This window comes from Taurulus bubalis (genome assembly GCF_910589615.1).
Source record: "Taurulus bubalis genome assembly, chromosome: 5".
Taxonomy (NCBI): Eukaryota; Metazoa; Chordata; class Actinopteri; order Perciformes; family Cottidae; genus Taurulus; species Taurulus bubalis.
The window spans coordinates 8,522,320-8,538,027 of NC_136593.1; the positions used below are offsets into that span (position 1 = coordinate 8,522,320).

Genomic DNA, 15,708 nt, shown 5'->3' on the forward strand with positions numbered 1-15,708 from the left:
TGGAAGGTGATTATGTCTATCCTACAAGCCGGCTGACAGCTGGATATTAAATTATAAGGGTTCATACTTCAAACAAGTGAAAGGACCAATCAGGCAGACTCAAGTCTGAAATATAATACAGCGTTTCTCGGTGCTGAGAATGTTGCGCTGTAATTATCAATCCTCTTAATGAGCAGAATATAAAGTGGAGCCCAGAAGAGCCGAGCTGCAGCTTTATCGATGACAAATGGCTGAGCATCCTAATTGCACTGAGAGATCTGACAGGATAAATTTATACCAGAAACGTGACTCATCTGACATACTGGGAGGAGTGAGAGCACGGAGATAAGCTGGAGCTTCAATTCATTTCTGTACAGTAAAGATGCAGCAAAAAACAATCTAAAGGCCTCTACAAATCCCATATTCTGGGTCAACATGTGGGTTAACTCGACCCAGAACCTCTTGGGAGAACATCAAAACAATGGGGGTGTTTTGAGTCTTATTTTTCCAAATGTTGGGCAGAAGTGGAAGAGCTAATCAGACATTTTACTGGAGCAAAAGTAGTAATAACACAGTGTGCAAGTACTCAGAAGTCTTGCTTTCAATTTAACTACAAAAAGGAAATAATTATACAAAATAGCCGTTTTTGGAATAACATATATTATTGGATTATTATTGATACATGAGTAAACACCACTTAAATATTGCAGTTGGTGAAGGTGGAGGTAATTTTAACTTCTTTATATGCTGTGCCGTGGCATAAAATAGAATAACAGAAGTAAATACCTCAGATGTCTTCTTAAGTACAGTACAATGAGTAAATGTACCACTGTCGGATGTTACCTAGTGTTCCAAACAGTTTTAAGTTAAATCTTGAATTTGTCTAACACTGGGTCAAAACAACCCTTTGGTACTCAGTAAGGCCAACCACTGAATCCATTGCTGCTTCAGTGAATTGGCACAAAACTGAACAGATTTTGGCCCAGTGATTTTAATTATGTGTGTTAATCTAGTTATTGGAAATGACAACACACTGTGCGCCACATTAAGAAACTGTTAAAAAAGAACGTAATCTCCTTGTTGATGTAGATAATGAGATGTGATAAAAGGATTAGGAGGACATTAACTCTGATGCAAAAAAAAAAGATCTAGAGCGAGTGCATGTTCAGTGACAGCAGAAGGCACGATTAAAACTGGCAGATGTGGGCGAAAACACGCACATGCACGAGTCTCATTAAAATAAAACAACAAACATTAGAGGTTGCCTGCATTCCTTTCCATCACATCCTGCTGCCTGGGAGTGATTAGCCGAGGGTGTTACAGCCATTTAAGAAGGGCAGGCAGTTTGGGACGGACTCCAGTAAAGATTCATCTTCCTTTTATACTGTCTTCAGACTGGCTGCGAGTCAACCATCAAGGTGAAAGCAAGGAGGGAGCAGTCCACTCTGATCTTCATATATTGGGGGGCTAAATGAGGGCACATAGTGATTTAACCTCATTCAGAGAGGAGAGACGCTGTTGCCAAGGTTTCTGGATCTGCTAACATCACAAGAAACAGAAATAAGACCAGAAAACTGCAGGGAATATTTCCTACTCCATCATTTTTGGAGAGATATTTAAGTTTTATCTGAATTCCCGCTGGTAAACCCACATACACCCGCGTTGCCCCGGAGCCTTATCAGGAAGCAGCTCGCATCTCCTGCAGGATTTATCTCTTGTATTCTGACCCCTCCCCTGCTTTCTTGTGAGTTGAGGACTGTCGCTCAGACAAACATGAACAGCATCGTCTTTTATTGTCTTGATTAATGTGTGTCTTCTTGGCAGGTACAACACAAAATGATAAAACCATCAGAGGGCACCATCATGTTTCAGACATTCAAAAAAAGAAAAGCCTTCATCAGATGTTGGAGCTGGTTCCCGGGAGCTTTAACACCTGTATATTAATGTGCGGTTACCAGCTGTGGTCACTCCTCTGAATGATGGAAAAAATGAACGCACAGTTGCATTTGTTGAACTAAGTTGATGTTTGGTTTCCCCACTAAAAGAAAGTCATGAAAAAAATCATTAGACAAAAGTGAACTTCTGTCCTCAAATAACCCTCAGTGTCTGGTAGCAGTGGACTCTGACGCGCTTTCGGCCGAGCAACAAACATGATTTCAAGGCAGACCATGTTTAGGAGTGCATAACTGGGCTCTAATATTCACAGTCATGCATCACCAGGCTGCTTTTCTATTACAAGTGTGGCAGATGGCAGCACCAGATGTACAGTAGAAGAGGAGAGCAAGCCGGTCAGAATGTGTGGCTGCTGGCTGATTGACAATCTTGATAAAACTTGTATTGGCTGTGCAGGATATTTCCCATCCATCCTTTTGTCATACTGCAGCAAAAATTGTAATTACATCTCAAGAGTGTGGAGCTCAAAAAGGCCAATGTTGTGGCGTTTGCAGCTGCTAAACTGCAGCCAAAATGAATGGTTGAAGCAGATAAGTAATATCTATTTTAATACAGAGGCTCCTGCCCCCAAAACCTAAATGCTGATTTAAATTCCAAGAAAATGTTGTACGAAGCCAAACACAAGTTAAAATGTTGATTAGAAAAAAGGGAGAGAGCACAATGCCCGTAGAAGGAGTACGGAATGCTTAAGCAGATTTTATGAGAGCTACTCGTGATTCAAAATATACATTTTTACAGCATGTGGAGTTGAAAAATGCTTTGCTTTCCCTGATTACCTTTTGATCAAATGACAAATAAAGGCTTCAGAAGGCAAATAACTGATAAAAATAAAACTCAGAAGAAAAACAATTTCCAAAATGATATTTAGATTTTATTAATGCTTTGATAACTAAATAGACCAGCCTATTACCTGGAAGATGGAGACAGGATTATCAGGCAATATCGAGTATGTTTTATATGAAAGAAAGAAAAACAACCGAAAAACAGTCCGATCAACACGATATTAATAATATGACAATATATCAAGAAGAATAGTACGTTGTCTTTTACATCACCTCTACATACTGGCGGTATTGTGCTTTGATAAGACTTTTGCAACTAGAACACAGATACAGAAATTCTTTTTTAACAGCCCCATGAAAAGCAAAACGATTTCAGCGATCAACTCTCCGATAGACAAAACTTCACCTCACCTTCATCCTGCGGTCGAGAAAAGAGTTTAAAGAGGTTGAATGAAAACTCCTCGGCTCGTCGGGCACACGTGAAAATAGAAAAATGAACGGATGAGAAAATGAAATTAAGTGCAGCGCTCATTCATTCATTGCACAGTGATGCTGGCATGTGAGCCCCCACGCACACACACACACACACACACACACACAGCTACACACATACGCAGAAATATATTGAATCATGTACAGTATGATCTTCCTTGTCCTGTATATCATCGAGGCAAATGTGGTAATATATATGTGTATATATATATACACATATATATATATATACAAATATATATATATATATATATATATAAATATATATATATATATATATATATATATATATATATATATAAATATATATATATATATATATATATATATTTGTATATATATATATATATATATTTATATATATATATATATATATATATATATTTATCAACAAAAATCTAAATTATAGATGAAATGAAAATCATGCACTGGACAAATACAAGCATGCATTTACATAATGAGACCTGAAATCTTCACCAGTACATTTTAAATGGTAGATGATGCACCTCCACCTCCACCACTACCACTGCCACCAAAAGCCCCTCGAAAACCTCCCTGCACACCCGACTACCCTCATCTTGAACGCGGATACATTCTCGTACAGACGACACAGAGTCCAGCTGTTGTTTTATGGAGCGCTGCAACAGTTACATATGTTGCTACATGTACAGTGGAATAAGCAGTATGAACGTTTGTCCCACTAGCAGGCCGGTGTTGTGTGAAACCATCGCGTGTTGCTGTGTTATATAAAGGCATGGGGGCTCTTTTGATGATCTGCCGTCTATGGTGCGATAGCTGTACATGTTCCCTTGTTTATTTTTACATTATGTGTTTTTCGTCTTTTGAAAGAGAGGTCCGTGTTGGCAAGGTTCCTCCATGAGCATCCTTTGCGGCAGTATTCCAGAGAAAAACACAGAGATAGAAGAGTTTCGAGTGCTGCATGAAATGCTCTCCGGAAAAATTAACAGATATTTTTATATTTGGGATATCCTCTCCACTTGGCCTCGGGTGACAGTTCTTCGTCATATTTGATTTGTCCGCTTTACTCTCTTTCCATGTAAAAAGTGCCTCTGTTAGATTTTGTATCAGCTCCTCACAACCCCCCCATGCTGGATAGTTCTTGTTGTATGGTTGGCTTTGGTTGCATAACACGCACTTTGATGCTTCACTCGGGTCTGCTCAGCAAGTGAAGTCTTCAAAGTTGGCCTGGCCCGGGTGATGAGGTAGCATGTTGCCAGGATACGTTGATGGTGTACGCAGGTTCTCGCAAGGAGCCTGAGAGAGAAATGAGGAGAGAGAGAAAGAAAAAAAGAAAAAAGAACGAAGGCAAGCAAGGTGAAGTAGAGAGGAGGGTAAAGATAGAGGAGATAAATGGTCATCAGGAGAGGAAGTGTTGAGATAGAGGAGAGGCAAACAAGCAGAGGGGGAGTCATCACACGGAGTCAAACAGAAAATAAAATGCATTTGAGAAAATCCGTAAAGTCATAAACTCCCAGATAAATATGACATGAGCAACACGCTGGGCCGGAGAGAATATAGATCCCAAAGACATAAAAAAGAAAGATGGAAATAATAAACCTGGATGGAAAGACTACCACGTAAAGCAGGAGAGCAGATCAGAGGAGGAGCACAACTTTCCCTTTCCTTTCTTTCTCGGGGCTCAGACTTACAATTAAAGTGAGCTGGCTTCATTTACACTTGGAAATAAGTGAGCTGTCACACCATCCAGAGGTCTAATTCCAGCTTGTCCCTGCCATCCACCAGCTTTCATTTAATTCAAGCAACTTTACGCTCTCCTATTTCTCCCTCACTCTCAATTTCTTCTCCCTCTCAACCCAATCACCCTTTCACTCCCTTTCCTGTCTCTCAAGTCCTTCCCGCCCTATAGCTTCCTCCATCTCTTCACTAACTCTTCCTCATCACCACCACGGCCGCCGCCGCTTCTCCCGCCTTCACTCCCGCCTTCACTCCGGCCGCTGTTAAGACCAGAGAAGACGAAGAAGAGAGCGAAGGTCCCTGACAAACAAATGCAGTGTGACACAGTGAAAGAGTTTATCAGCAGCCTACTGACATGGCGCTTCACATCATCCAGGCTCAGCACAGCTCCCCGGTCATTGTTGTTGCGGCCTTTGTGTTTCTTCTTCACGCATCGGCACAGCTTGTACTTGATCACCTGGAAATAGACGAGGACAGCCATTACTGACCTTTTGCGATCAAAACACAATATTCAGCTTTTTTTTTGGTTTGGAGTTTGAAGGATCCGGCAAAGGGGAATTTAAGAGATTCATTTTATGCATCTATAAATTAGTTTCCTCCTACACAAGAGCAGGTGAAACAAATAGACACACAGAAAAAATATCGTTCTGCATTGCCGGTAGAAGGGAACGCATGGCGGAAGAAACAAACAGTTACTCTAATGAGAACAGACAAAGACATCCTGACTAATCTAAAATAAAATACATCCAGAATGTCAATGTATTCAGAATCTCTGCTGCTGAGCTGTGTGTGTGTGTGTGTGTGTGTGTGTCACACAGAGACAGACTGTAAGGTTGTGAGGGGCACAGCGTTCGTCACGCTCACTAGGAACGTGTCCTTGTGCAGATGGTAAAATTGTGTGGAAAATTCCAGTTTGTGAGTAAGTAATCAAAATAATACTGATCAGTACACATTTCCATACACAATATATTAAACCGCATGTCAGTGAGAGCCTCCCGATGATGATGATGATGATGATGATGATGGGAGATATTTTACCTCATATAGATAGTCAAAGAGTTCAAGAATAGTGAGGATGCTGGCTCCGATGAAGAGACCCATCTGACCTCCGATATCACCTGAAATGACGAATACAAAAGCACAAAATGTACCGTCACACAAAACAGACAGGAATGACTTTTCTGTGCATTCATACAGCTTTGAAATGTACTTTTCATCTTTTTTTTAAGGTCTGAAAGATGAGAAATGTGACAGAAAACATAGATGTTTGGGGGAAAAAAGGAGTTGAAAAGCCACAATAGATTAAAGAAACACTTCTGTGTGTCTTCTGGGATCTCAACACGTATAATAAAATTGCAAGCGCTTGCATTACTGCCACTTTGAATAAAGGGCATCTGTCATGTTGCATACTGCATATTATCTATTCCCATGAAAATACTTGACAGCTATTTCCTTACCCAGAAGGCCTGCCAATTCATAGGCTTTCTTTTGTTCAATGGTTTCATAGTTCAGTGCTTCAAAGAAGATATCCAGAACCAGGATGTTATCACTGTAAACAGAGAAAAAAGCACACAGTCTTAAGTCACATATTCAAATGTCGCTTATATTCTATAAACTTGTTTATACCTCTGGCAGAGAAGATGACAAGTCAGTCTGCTACTTTTTGCAGATAGCAGAGCATATGCGTCAAGTTAAAGAAAATGTATCTGCCGTCAAAGAGTTCTCCAAGGTGGGTGTAATGACTTTGACTTTTGATGTCCTTTAATTAAACATTTAATTTCAAAACCACCAGTACAAGAACATTTAAGAAGAAAAATAACATAAATAATAGCAAATGTCATTTTTTTCAGTTGCCTTTAATCCACTGGTAGGAGTGGTCTTACACAGACCAAATACAACCAACTTTTACAGTCGTTATTTGCAGTTTAGTTTGGGGTTTATTGAGGTACTGTAGTTGTACTCAGAGATGAACGTAACAGGGTTTCCCAATTCCCTTTTCTGGTTTTCTGTATACACACCCATTTATTTATGGACCTACATAAAGCCGACAATATTGTGCATCTAATGAATTCCACCAAGTGTCCAAACTAATACTGCACAATACTGTATATCTAAACAAAATATATAACATGCCATCAACAAACACAAATGGCTCTTCACACCCGCTCCTAATTTGTCTTCAGGTTATAACAAAACAGTTAACAATACATAATAAAAGGAGCTATATACAGCACAAAATGTGTATATTACAATAAAACAGGTATGAACTATGTGTTGCCAATTCATAGTCTTTTCTTCTGTTTTGTATTTTTAGAGCTACTAGTCCTTGCTGCACTTAGGTCTCAGCTTCTTGGAGCAGACAAATCCTTGTTTTCGGTCTTTCTAAGACGAACTGTGCGTACAAGACCCAGTGCATCTAGTTTGGTCTCCAGTACTCTGCCTATTAACCAGGAGCCTCGTGGTACAGCGGCATCAGCCACCAGAACAATGTCACCTGGCTGGAGCGAAGCTTCTCTTTGCCTTTAACCACTGTTGTTGTTCTTGGATTAGAGGCAAAGTATTCCTGTGTCCACTGCTTCCAATATAAGCCTGTCATGTATTGTCTCCATAGATATAGTGCTCAGTAAGATGGACCTGGAAGTGAGTGCTTGGATTGGATAATTGGACATATTGGTATTGGGTTGATCATTTAAAACTGCTTCAATTTCACACATTTTAAGTTTGCAATATTTAATCTTCCAGAACATGTTGGTTAAAGTGACGTTAAAGTACCACTTCATCCATCGCGGAAGCATAGCACCCTGGATTTTCTCCTGATTCAAGCCATTAAGTGCTTCTCTGAATTCTCTTTACGGTCCAACATAATTTGTGCCATTGTCTGATCTTCAAGAGGAAACTTGACCTCATCGTCAGATACATCGTCGTAATGCATTGACGAAGGAGTCTGGGTCAAGTGTATTTGCAACTTCAAGACGTACCGGCCTGCTTGTCGTGCAAGTGAAGATTACGCCATACCTTTTAACAAGACTTCGACCTCTCTTGATCTCTATAGGATCGAAGTGGTCTACTCTCACATCTGTAAATGGATTCTCTGGTAGAATCCTCTCCAGGTGCAAGTCTGCCATTTATTTATTCTCAAATCCTTCCCTGCTGTTGTAACACTCAACACAGTCTATTAAGATCTGTCTTGCAGCGAAGTAAGCTTTGATAGTCCTGCATGTGATTTATTTCTCCATGTCCGAGTTGTTCATGGATATGTCGTAACAATAGTGTGGGTGTGTGAAGGTCCTCTGAGAGAATAATCGGATGTTTGGATCTGTTCAGGCCACTTACTCTCAGAAGTCCATTATCCAGCAGCAGATACAGTTTGAACAAAGTATTGCTACTTTTGAAACCCCTTCATACCAGCTATGAGTACTGATATTTCATATTTAAATCTTTGTCTTTAATCGAAAGAAACTACTGCTCCTTCTGCCTGAATGAGATACTCAGGACATAAACACTGTCCTCAGCGTCTAGCTTTTTCGTCTTGCATCTCTTTTTCAACCTTTAGTTTTCCAGGATCTTTTTCAAAGCTGCTCAGAACACTCTGACTCTCTTTTCTCTTTCATATCCGCTGCAAGAGTGATGTTGTTACTTTAAGACGCCGAGCTTCAGCAGTCTTTCAGATTCCTCCAAGACAAACAATAGTCGACTACAGTCCTTGTGCGCTTCAGTGGATTGTTGAGAAAGAGGTTCATTGTGATGTCTTGTTTGATTTCTGGATTGTTCGCAGAGATTTCCAAGTGAGGTTTTGGTCATTCTCTGTCTGGCTTACAGAGAAACTCTGGTCCCTTGTCCCATCTCTGGCAGCTTAAGAAGCGTCCCGCTGTTAGTTTCTCTGGAGGATTCATCTGCAGGATTTCCCTTTGAGCTAACATATCTATATTGTGATACATCAGCAACATCAATTACAAAAGAGGATGTTTGCCACAAATATTTTTGAATTGCTTGGTTTCGTCGTTGATGCTTTTGGGATGGATTTGTCCTAATGCTTTTTTTTTCTCGCAGCATTGTATCAACCCTGACAGCTAAGACTTCATTCTGTGAATTGTCATTGGTTTTAATGATGTTGCTTTAAAACAAATGTCATTTTAATGGTTCTCCTCTTGAATTCAATATGAACTTCTTTGTTGTTGTTTTCCAGTCTTACATTATGAAACCGTAGCCAGTTGGCGTCCGAAAAGTCGTGCAGCTGTGCTTCTTATTTGACCAAAAGCTTGCAGGCTTTACGCACCGATAATCGTGGAAAACAAGGGAGATTATGACAGCTATTTGATTTCATGCTGTGTTAATGTCTAAAACTCGGGAATTCCGCAGAGTGAAAAAGAATGGGGATTAGTTTAAAGGCCCAGGGCAAAGACTATTATTTTGATTCCTGAATATCCTCTCTGTGGGACAAATCAGACTTCACACCCCATTGGAGATGAGATCAAAACCGTAACTCGACTTTGTAGTTTTTCTTTTTTTTCATTCTTGGTGCACTGCTTTATTACTTACATTTAAGTCAAGACAAGTGAAGATCTGTTTTAAAGGAAACTCTGCTAAAGCCGGAGGGTAAGTTGAGATGCAAATTACAGCTGATAATTTAGAGATGGAGGTACCAATGAGAAATGTTTAATGCAAAGTAAGAAATATACGTTCAGCCCCTGCAGTTTGACTGCACAGACTTTATTAAAAGCACAAAAAACATCCCTAGTAAACACCATGAAAAACAATCATCGCACACTAATTACTCGCAGAGTGAGGTGGTATTTTTTGTCATACGTCCACAGGCTCATACACGCACGTACAAAACCAGGACCCTGGACCTGGCTCACCTAAATGGAATAGACTTTATCAATGCTAATTATATCTGTGAATTTCTGCCATTGGCAAGTCAAAGTACAAATGTGTTAATTGAAAATATAAATGGTTAGCTAATGTTAAAACATAATTTCAAAGGCTCAGTTATTGGTACTCGTCCATTTATGAAGTCATTCTGGGTAAAGTCCCATCAGACATTTGCACTTGTTCAGAAATCTGACTGTAGTTACAGCCTGAGATCACTGTTGTCTCTTCCAAGTGCAGGGACTGAACTGGGAATGACACTTCCAGTGCTCGGCTCCTCTCACTTGGTATAACGTTCAAAAAGATTTGAAACTAAGGGAATTGGTTTCTGCCTGATATCAAAGTTCTTATTGTACAATAGAGAATGAGTTGTGTGAATCTTGATCTCAATGGGTCCCTCCAAGTTAAAGATAGGTTTATCCCCCCAAAAAAATGTCAACTGTTTATCCATTACTTTAAACGCTAACAATTTTATTTTTTAACTGTTTATCAATTACTTTTTGCTATTTCAACTGATTATTTATTACAGTAGGATTTAGGAAGATTATTGACCGAAATGTAATAAAATATTCATACATATGTGTTTATTAGTTAATAACCACCTGCAACTAAGAATCATTGTGTTTTTGTTACCTCAGAATGAGCCGTTTTTATCTCCTTAGGTAGCGGGTCCTCTTCTGGAGTCCGCCATCTTTCTGAAGTAACCCAGAACGAACAAACCAAACCCCGGCTCTGTGAGAGCCTTTCGCATTATTACGCTACATAAAGCCGACCGTAGTTCTCCGACACGGGAAGAAAAGGAGGTGTGCGGTGGAGTTGTATGCAATCTGCCACCTTACCACTAGATGCCACTAAATCCTACACACTGCTCCTTTACTTAAAGCTGTCTGTATCAAACACTATATATATTTGTCTGTTACATTTACCTAACTACAGTGTTTCAACCCATACTCTATCTATGTTTTACTGTCTATTCATCACATTTAGCTATTTATTTCAATGTCACTGTACTTAGTTGGCCTTCTCTACAATCCTTCCCTGTAATCCTTGGCAACTGCAGAAGGAGTTGCCCCCTGAGGTACATAGTGCCCCTGGTTGGGAATCACTGATCTAGGTGTTTTTTAATTTTTAATTTGGTTATTGCTGACATTACCGGGTGTTTTCTCTGGGTGTAGGTCCACTTGTTTGAGGCGTCAGCCTGCAGCTTGAATGACGCTCCTTCACTGTCAGATGTTCTCCTTGCTTAGTGAGTAACCTTCAATACGTCAGATCAGAGCTGTGGTCAACAGCCTGTGAAGCTGTCTCTGTGTGTCAAAGTCTCTCTCTCCCTCTGCATTAGTGGCTCCCAGTAGAAGGACAGTCCATTGTCACAGATTTCAGTTTCACACCACTAAACACTGTGCAGTCCAGACACCAGAACACTCCCAGCTAATGCTTATCTGACTGACTTTGCTTGGAAATATGGTCTCTCAAAACACGAGTTGGATAGACTCACATCTATCCACCGGGAATTAAATACAACTTCCAGCAGGGAGAAGTGAAAGGTTTTTGCAGCACTCTGACTACATATGGTGTAATTATCTCATCCTCAGTAGCTCCGCCGGGAAGGATAGATAAAAGATTCAACTATTATTGCACCCTTTACTCATTTACTTGAACTACCATTGATCTTTCATTAGATGAGGCAAAGAAAGAGTACATTCTTGGCCGATTAATCAAATCATCCTCTGACTGCAAGCGCCTAAAAAATATCCAAATTTGAGGAAGTGAAGTAGCAGTTATTGTTCAGCCTTTAAGCGAGCTGCTTGAAGGGAACTTCAAAACACTTAAATTCTGCTGCATACAGTAGATCGCTGACACATGATGCAACCTTGTTTTAAGAGATTTCCAATGCAGCTTTAATTGTGTTCATTTTCTGTCAAGGTTTGATACACTTTAAAAAAACACACGAACAAAACATCTGGTTTTACTCCAAGTTCCTCACAAACAAGATCAAAAGTGCCGTTTGAGATTCATCAGCATTGAACGGCAGCAACATTTTGCCATAATATGATGGCGACACAACACGCTACCTTTTGGCCCGCTTTTGCGAATTATTTCTCTAATTTAAACAAATGACCAAAAGCTGGAAGAAACAAATGATTCCTTTCATCTCGGGGTCGTTGAATCATGTCTGAAAACATAATCATAAAAATGGATATCTATAAATCTCATTATGAATGCACGCATTTCATCTAATAAAGCAAAAACTTAAGGAACTAATTCTTCAATCACAATTAGTTTTGTAAAACCATAACGTGATAGTATCATTTATCTCAATATGATTCTACAGAAAGTTGATGAGCAACAATTGAATTCCTGAATCGTCCCCCAGCACCAGAAAAGGTAGTAACACATAAAGTCCCCCTCCGACCGAGTATTTCACACTAAAAGTCTCATGTGCTGAAGTTTATCTGGGCTCAGCTTTAATATGAGTTGGTATGAGTTGTATGAACAAACCTGATTTTGTAACATCATAGCTAGTTTGTAAGCCAGTCTTAGCCGAACATGTAATGATGGGAAAACCTGAAACATCCAACACACACACACACACACACACACACACACACACACACACACACACACACACACACACACACACACACACACACACACACACACACACACACACACACACACACACCCTGATAATGGTTTACTTTACAGTGAAGTAGGAGTCATCTTGTGCACGACCAATACACTTTTGAAACAAAAACACATTTAAATATTTGTAGATTCTGTTTTTTCCAATGAGGGAAAATGAGTGGATATGTTTTAAGAATACAAGATAATTGAATACCTTTAATCGGACACAAACTATTAATCAAACATGTCTTAAGACATGGGCAGTTCTTTAATCACAACTATGGAAATAGACCTAAAAGACATTTACAAGTATAACGTCCACCTGCTTTATGTGGAGCAGCTTAGCAGCCAGCAGTAAGAGACTGGTTACACAGAATGCTACCACGGTGATAATGTGTAAAACTGGATAAAAGAATCTGCATTCATCATTGAATAAATAAGACACAAGACCTGGACTTACGCTATGTACTGCTCTGTCTTGTTGAATTTCTTCGCGAGGTACTTGGCTGATGCTTTGCTGGGTATCTTGACAAAGGACATCTCTTTACCGAAGCGCGTCATGTTGCACGGCGTCTCGCACACACAGTAGTCATTGTCTCTCTCAACAAGGAAGTCTGTAAATTAGATCAGGCAGAAAGAGAGGCCGAGAGAGACGGGGGGACAGGGAGATGGAAAGAGAGGAGACACGTATATTTAACGTCACCCCCAGGATGACAAACACAACGGCAGTGGAGTGAAAGGCGTCGAAAACTCGTGAAAAAACGCCACAAGGAGACACCCCCGAGACCCTTATAAGAAATATAAAAGATATAAGACCCCACGGCGACAGAGTGGGAGAGACAGCGGCAGCCAAAGGCCGACGTGTGAATCTGTGTCATGAGAGAGCGAGAGATTGCGAGTCAATAAGAATACAAGTAACAGACATGAATGGTCTGAAAGGTATCAGTTGATGGAGAGACAGGGGAGTGTGAAAAGGAGCGCCGCAGCGCCAGGCCTGAGGTTTACCATTTGATAATGTCTACGATCAGTCTGAAGGAACACTATTATCTGTTATCAGCAACAGTAGGACACACACACACACACACACGCACATACACACACTTACCCAAGGCCGGGTCTGCACACTCCTTGTACTGCTCCGGGGTGCAGTATGGGGCATCTCCTAAGGATAGGCAGGAGAAACACAATGTTCTCAATGTCAACAAAAAGAGGGCGAAAGAGGAAAAAAGGATGATGAGATCTGCGCATATAATTTATTTAGTCTCAGGACGTCATTGTTGTCCTTATTAGGACTGGATATTCGTCACAAATGTGATCTCATCTCGTAATTGATTTCATTAATCTTTGGTACATTCGCCGTCTCTCGTCAGCGCTTTCAGTCTGTCACCCTCTCCATCATTCTCTGCAGTGGCAGTTAAACCATTCTCTGCCTCAACACAGGAAAAATATATGTCCTAGATGTAGAGGGAATTATTTCCCCAGGTATTCACTGCATTGTGCTTCATACTCTTTTAAAATCACGCTAATGACAGAGATGAATAGGAGTGTTTTAGCTAGGGAGTTCTCTCTGGACTCACATTAATCCGCTGCACAATCCCTAGAAGATAGCAGCTAATCCTGATTATTACGCAGGTAGATTGTCTGCAAACACAGAGCTGAAAGTGACCCTGATTAAAGAGACAGACATTAACAATCATTTTCACATTCAAGTGTTTCCTCTGAGCCCAACTGCTTTTCATCTTTTCCGTCTGAGATGCCACAGGGCGATTTAAAGGAGGAGGCAGACAGAAAATGCCAGCTGTAATCACTGCATAAACACAAAGTGAAAATAGTGGAGTTTTTTTCCGATCCATTGGAGTGTGAAAGTATCTGATGCATCTGCAGTGGCTGTTGGTTCCGTCAAAATTGTCTTCGCCACGATTTCAAATGAAAGCACCTTCAACAACGACAACAGACACTGTAACATCTCGATTAATAAATGTAGATATGCAGTCTTTGCATCCAGCAATGAGATGCCCTTCTGGTTCCTACCAGGCATGTGGACCATCCTGCAGTTGCAGTTCTCCACCAGGTACCGCGTCTCACAGTCGATACGGCAGGCCGTGATGCTGTAAGTGCTGAAGAAGTCTGAGTCCATCGCCGTGGCCTTGCAGTCCCCCCATGGTGGAGGCAGGTACGTCAGCTGAGAGACAGAGAAGCGGCAGAGCATCACCAATTTAGCTGCGGAGCATATTTTCATTTCCTTTGTGCCGTTAATGCGGTCGTTTGACCTTGTAGTTTCTGTTAATATATTAGAAGCCATTACACATTTATTGTATTTGGCACAGAATATGAATCCCATTCTTTATCCATGGTAAATGCATGTGTATAGTGGTGCTTATTGTGGGAGCTTCTCTCCTACGCCTCTGCTATTTCCAGTCTCCCTCGATGCTTTCATTGTACTGCCCACTCGCCAGGCAGTAACTGAATAGTATCGGCTGTGTGATGGAGCTGTGATGTTGAAGTTTACATTCTAAAATAGCTTTGCATGGTGACATCTTGCTTTTGTTTTGATCCGCAAATGTACATTCTCTATGACTCTGGTGCAAGCTGTCGTAAAATATCCTTTATGTGGATATATAGACATCTCAGTCAAATACAGAGAAACTTTTGGAGGACGGTGAACTTTTCACACAATGGACGTCACGCAAGAAGCTCTTACGGACAATTTCGTTCTTAAGTGGCGTGTTGGAGTGATTTAGGAGAACTAGCCACATTCAATAATTTTTTCGTATTTCGTATTTTCTCTGAGGTACAAACACAGTTTTGGGGGGGTCGTAGGAGAAATGTGCAATTAGTCTGCTGTTATATACTCAGTAAACTTTCTTAATTTAAAGAAATGTTGAGTTTGAAAACCCTTTAAAAATCACATTTCATAATTATGTTGACATTATCACCTTTGAGTCTGCAATTAAAATTAGAGGCTAATAACATCTTCATAAGTCCTAAAAATATCACCGTTCATTTTAAAAGTGTGGGAAATATGGGATTCAGAGCATAAATATGGCGGCAAACAACTATTTGCTACGGAAAGAGATGGAAGTTGCTCTCCCCTTTTCCGTGCTTTGTTGACAATAGCGAGGCCAGCTGTGTGTGCTTGTATTGCATGTGAGCGTGCCTTGCTAGTTAGCTCGCGGCTCTCATACGGTGGTTACAGCTGATAACGCCGACTCACAGCGTCGTCGCTAAAGCGTAGCACCCTCCATTCGGTTACTCCTCAGGTAAACACTGTGAATTCTGTCAGCACTTCCCC

The 15,708-nt window shown here is 40.5% G+C and overlaps 1 protein-coding gene across 1 annotated transcript in view; it reads right to left on the minus strand.

Moving 5' to 3' along the window:
- Positions 1 to 4,385: 4,385 nt before the first annotated feature.
- Positions 4,386 to 15,708, minus strand: part of asic1b (acid-sensing (proton-gated) ion channel 1b) — a gene marked incomplete at both ends in the record, with an annotated part of 145,521 nt that continues 134,198 nt past the window's right edge. The window contains 7 exons of the mRNA XM_079217946.1: positions 4,386 to 4,481; positions 5,278 to 5,379; positions 5,961 to 6,040; positions 6,380 to 6,471; positions 12,877 to 13,030; positions 13,522 to 13,578; positions 14,448 to 14,598. Of these exons, the coding sequence (XP_079074072.1) occupies positions 4,386 to 4,481; positions 5,278 to 5,379; positions 5,961 to 6,040; positions 6,380 to 6,471; positions 12,877 to 13,030; positions 13,522 to 13,578; positions 14,448 to 14,598 (732 nt within the window). The remainder of the gene's footprint in view (positions 4,482 to 5,277; positions 5,380 to 5,960; positions 6,041 to 6,379; positions 6,472 to 12,876; positions 13,031 to 13,521; positions 13,579 to 14,447; positions 14,599 to 15,708) is intronic.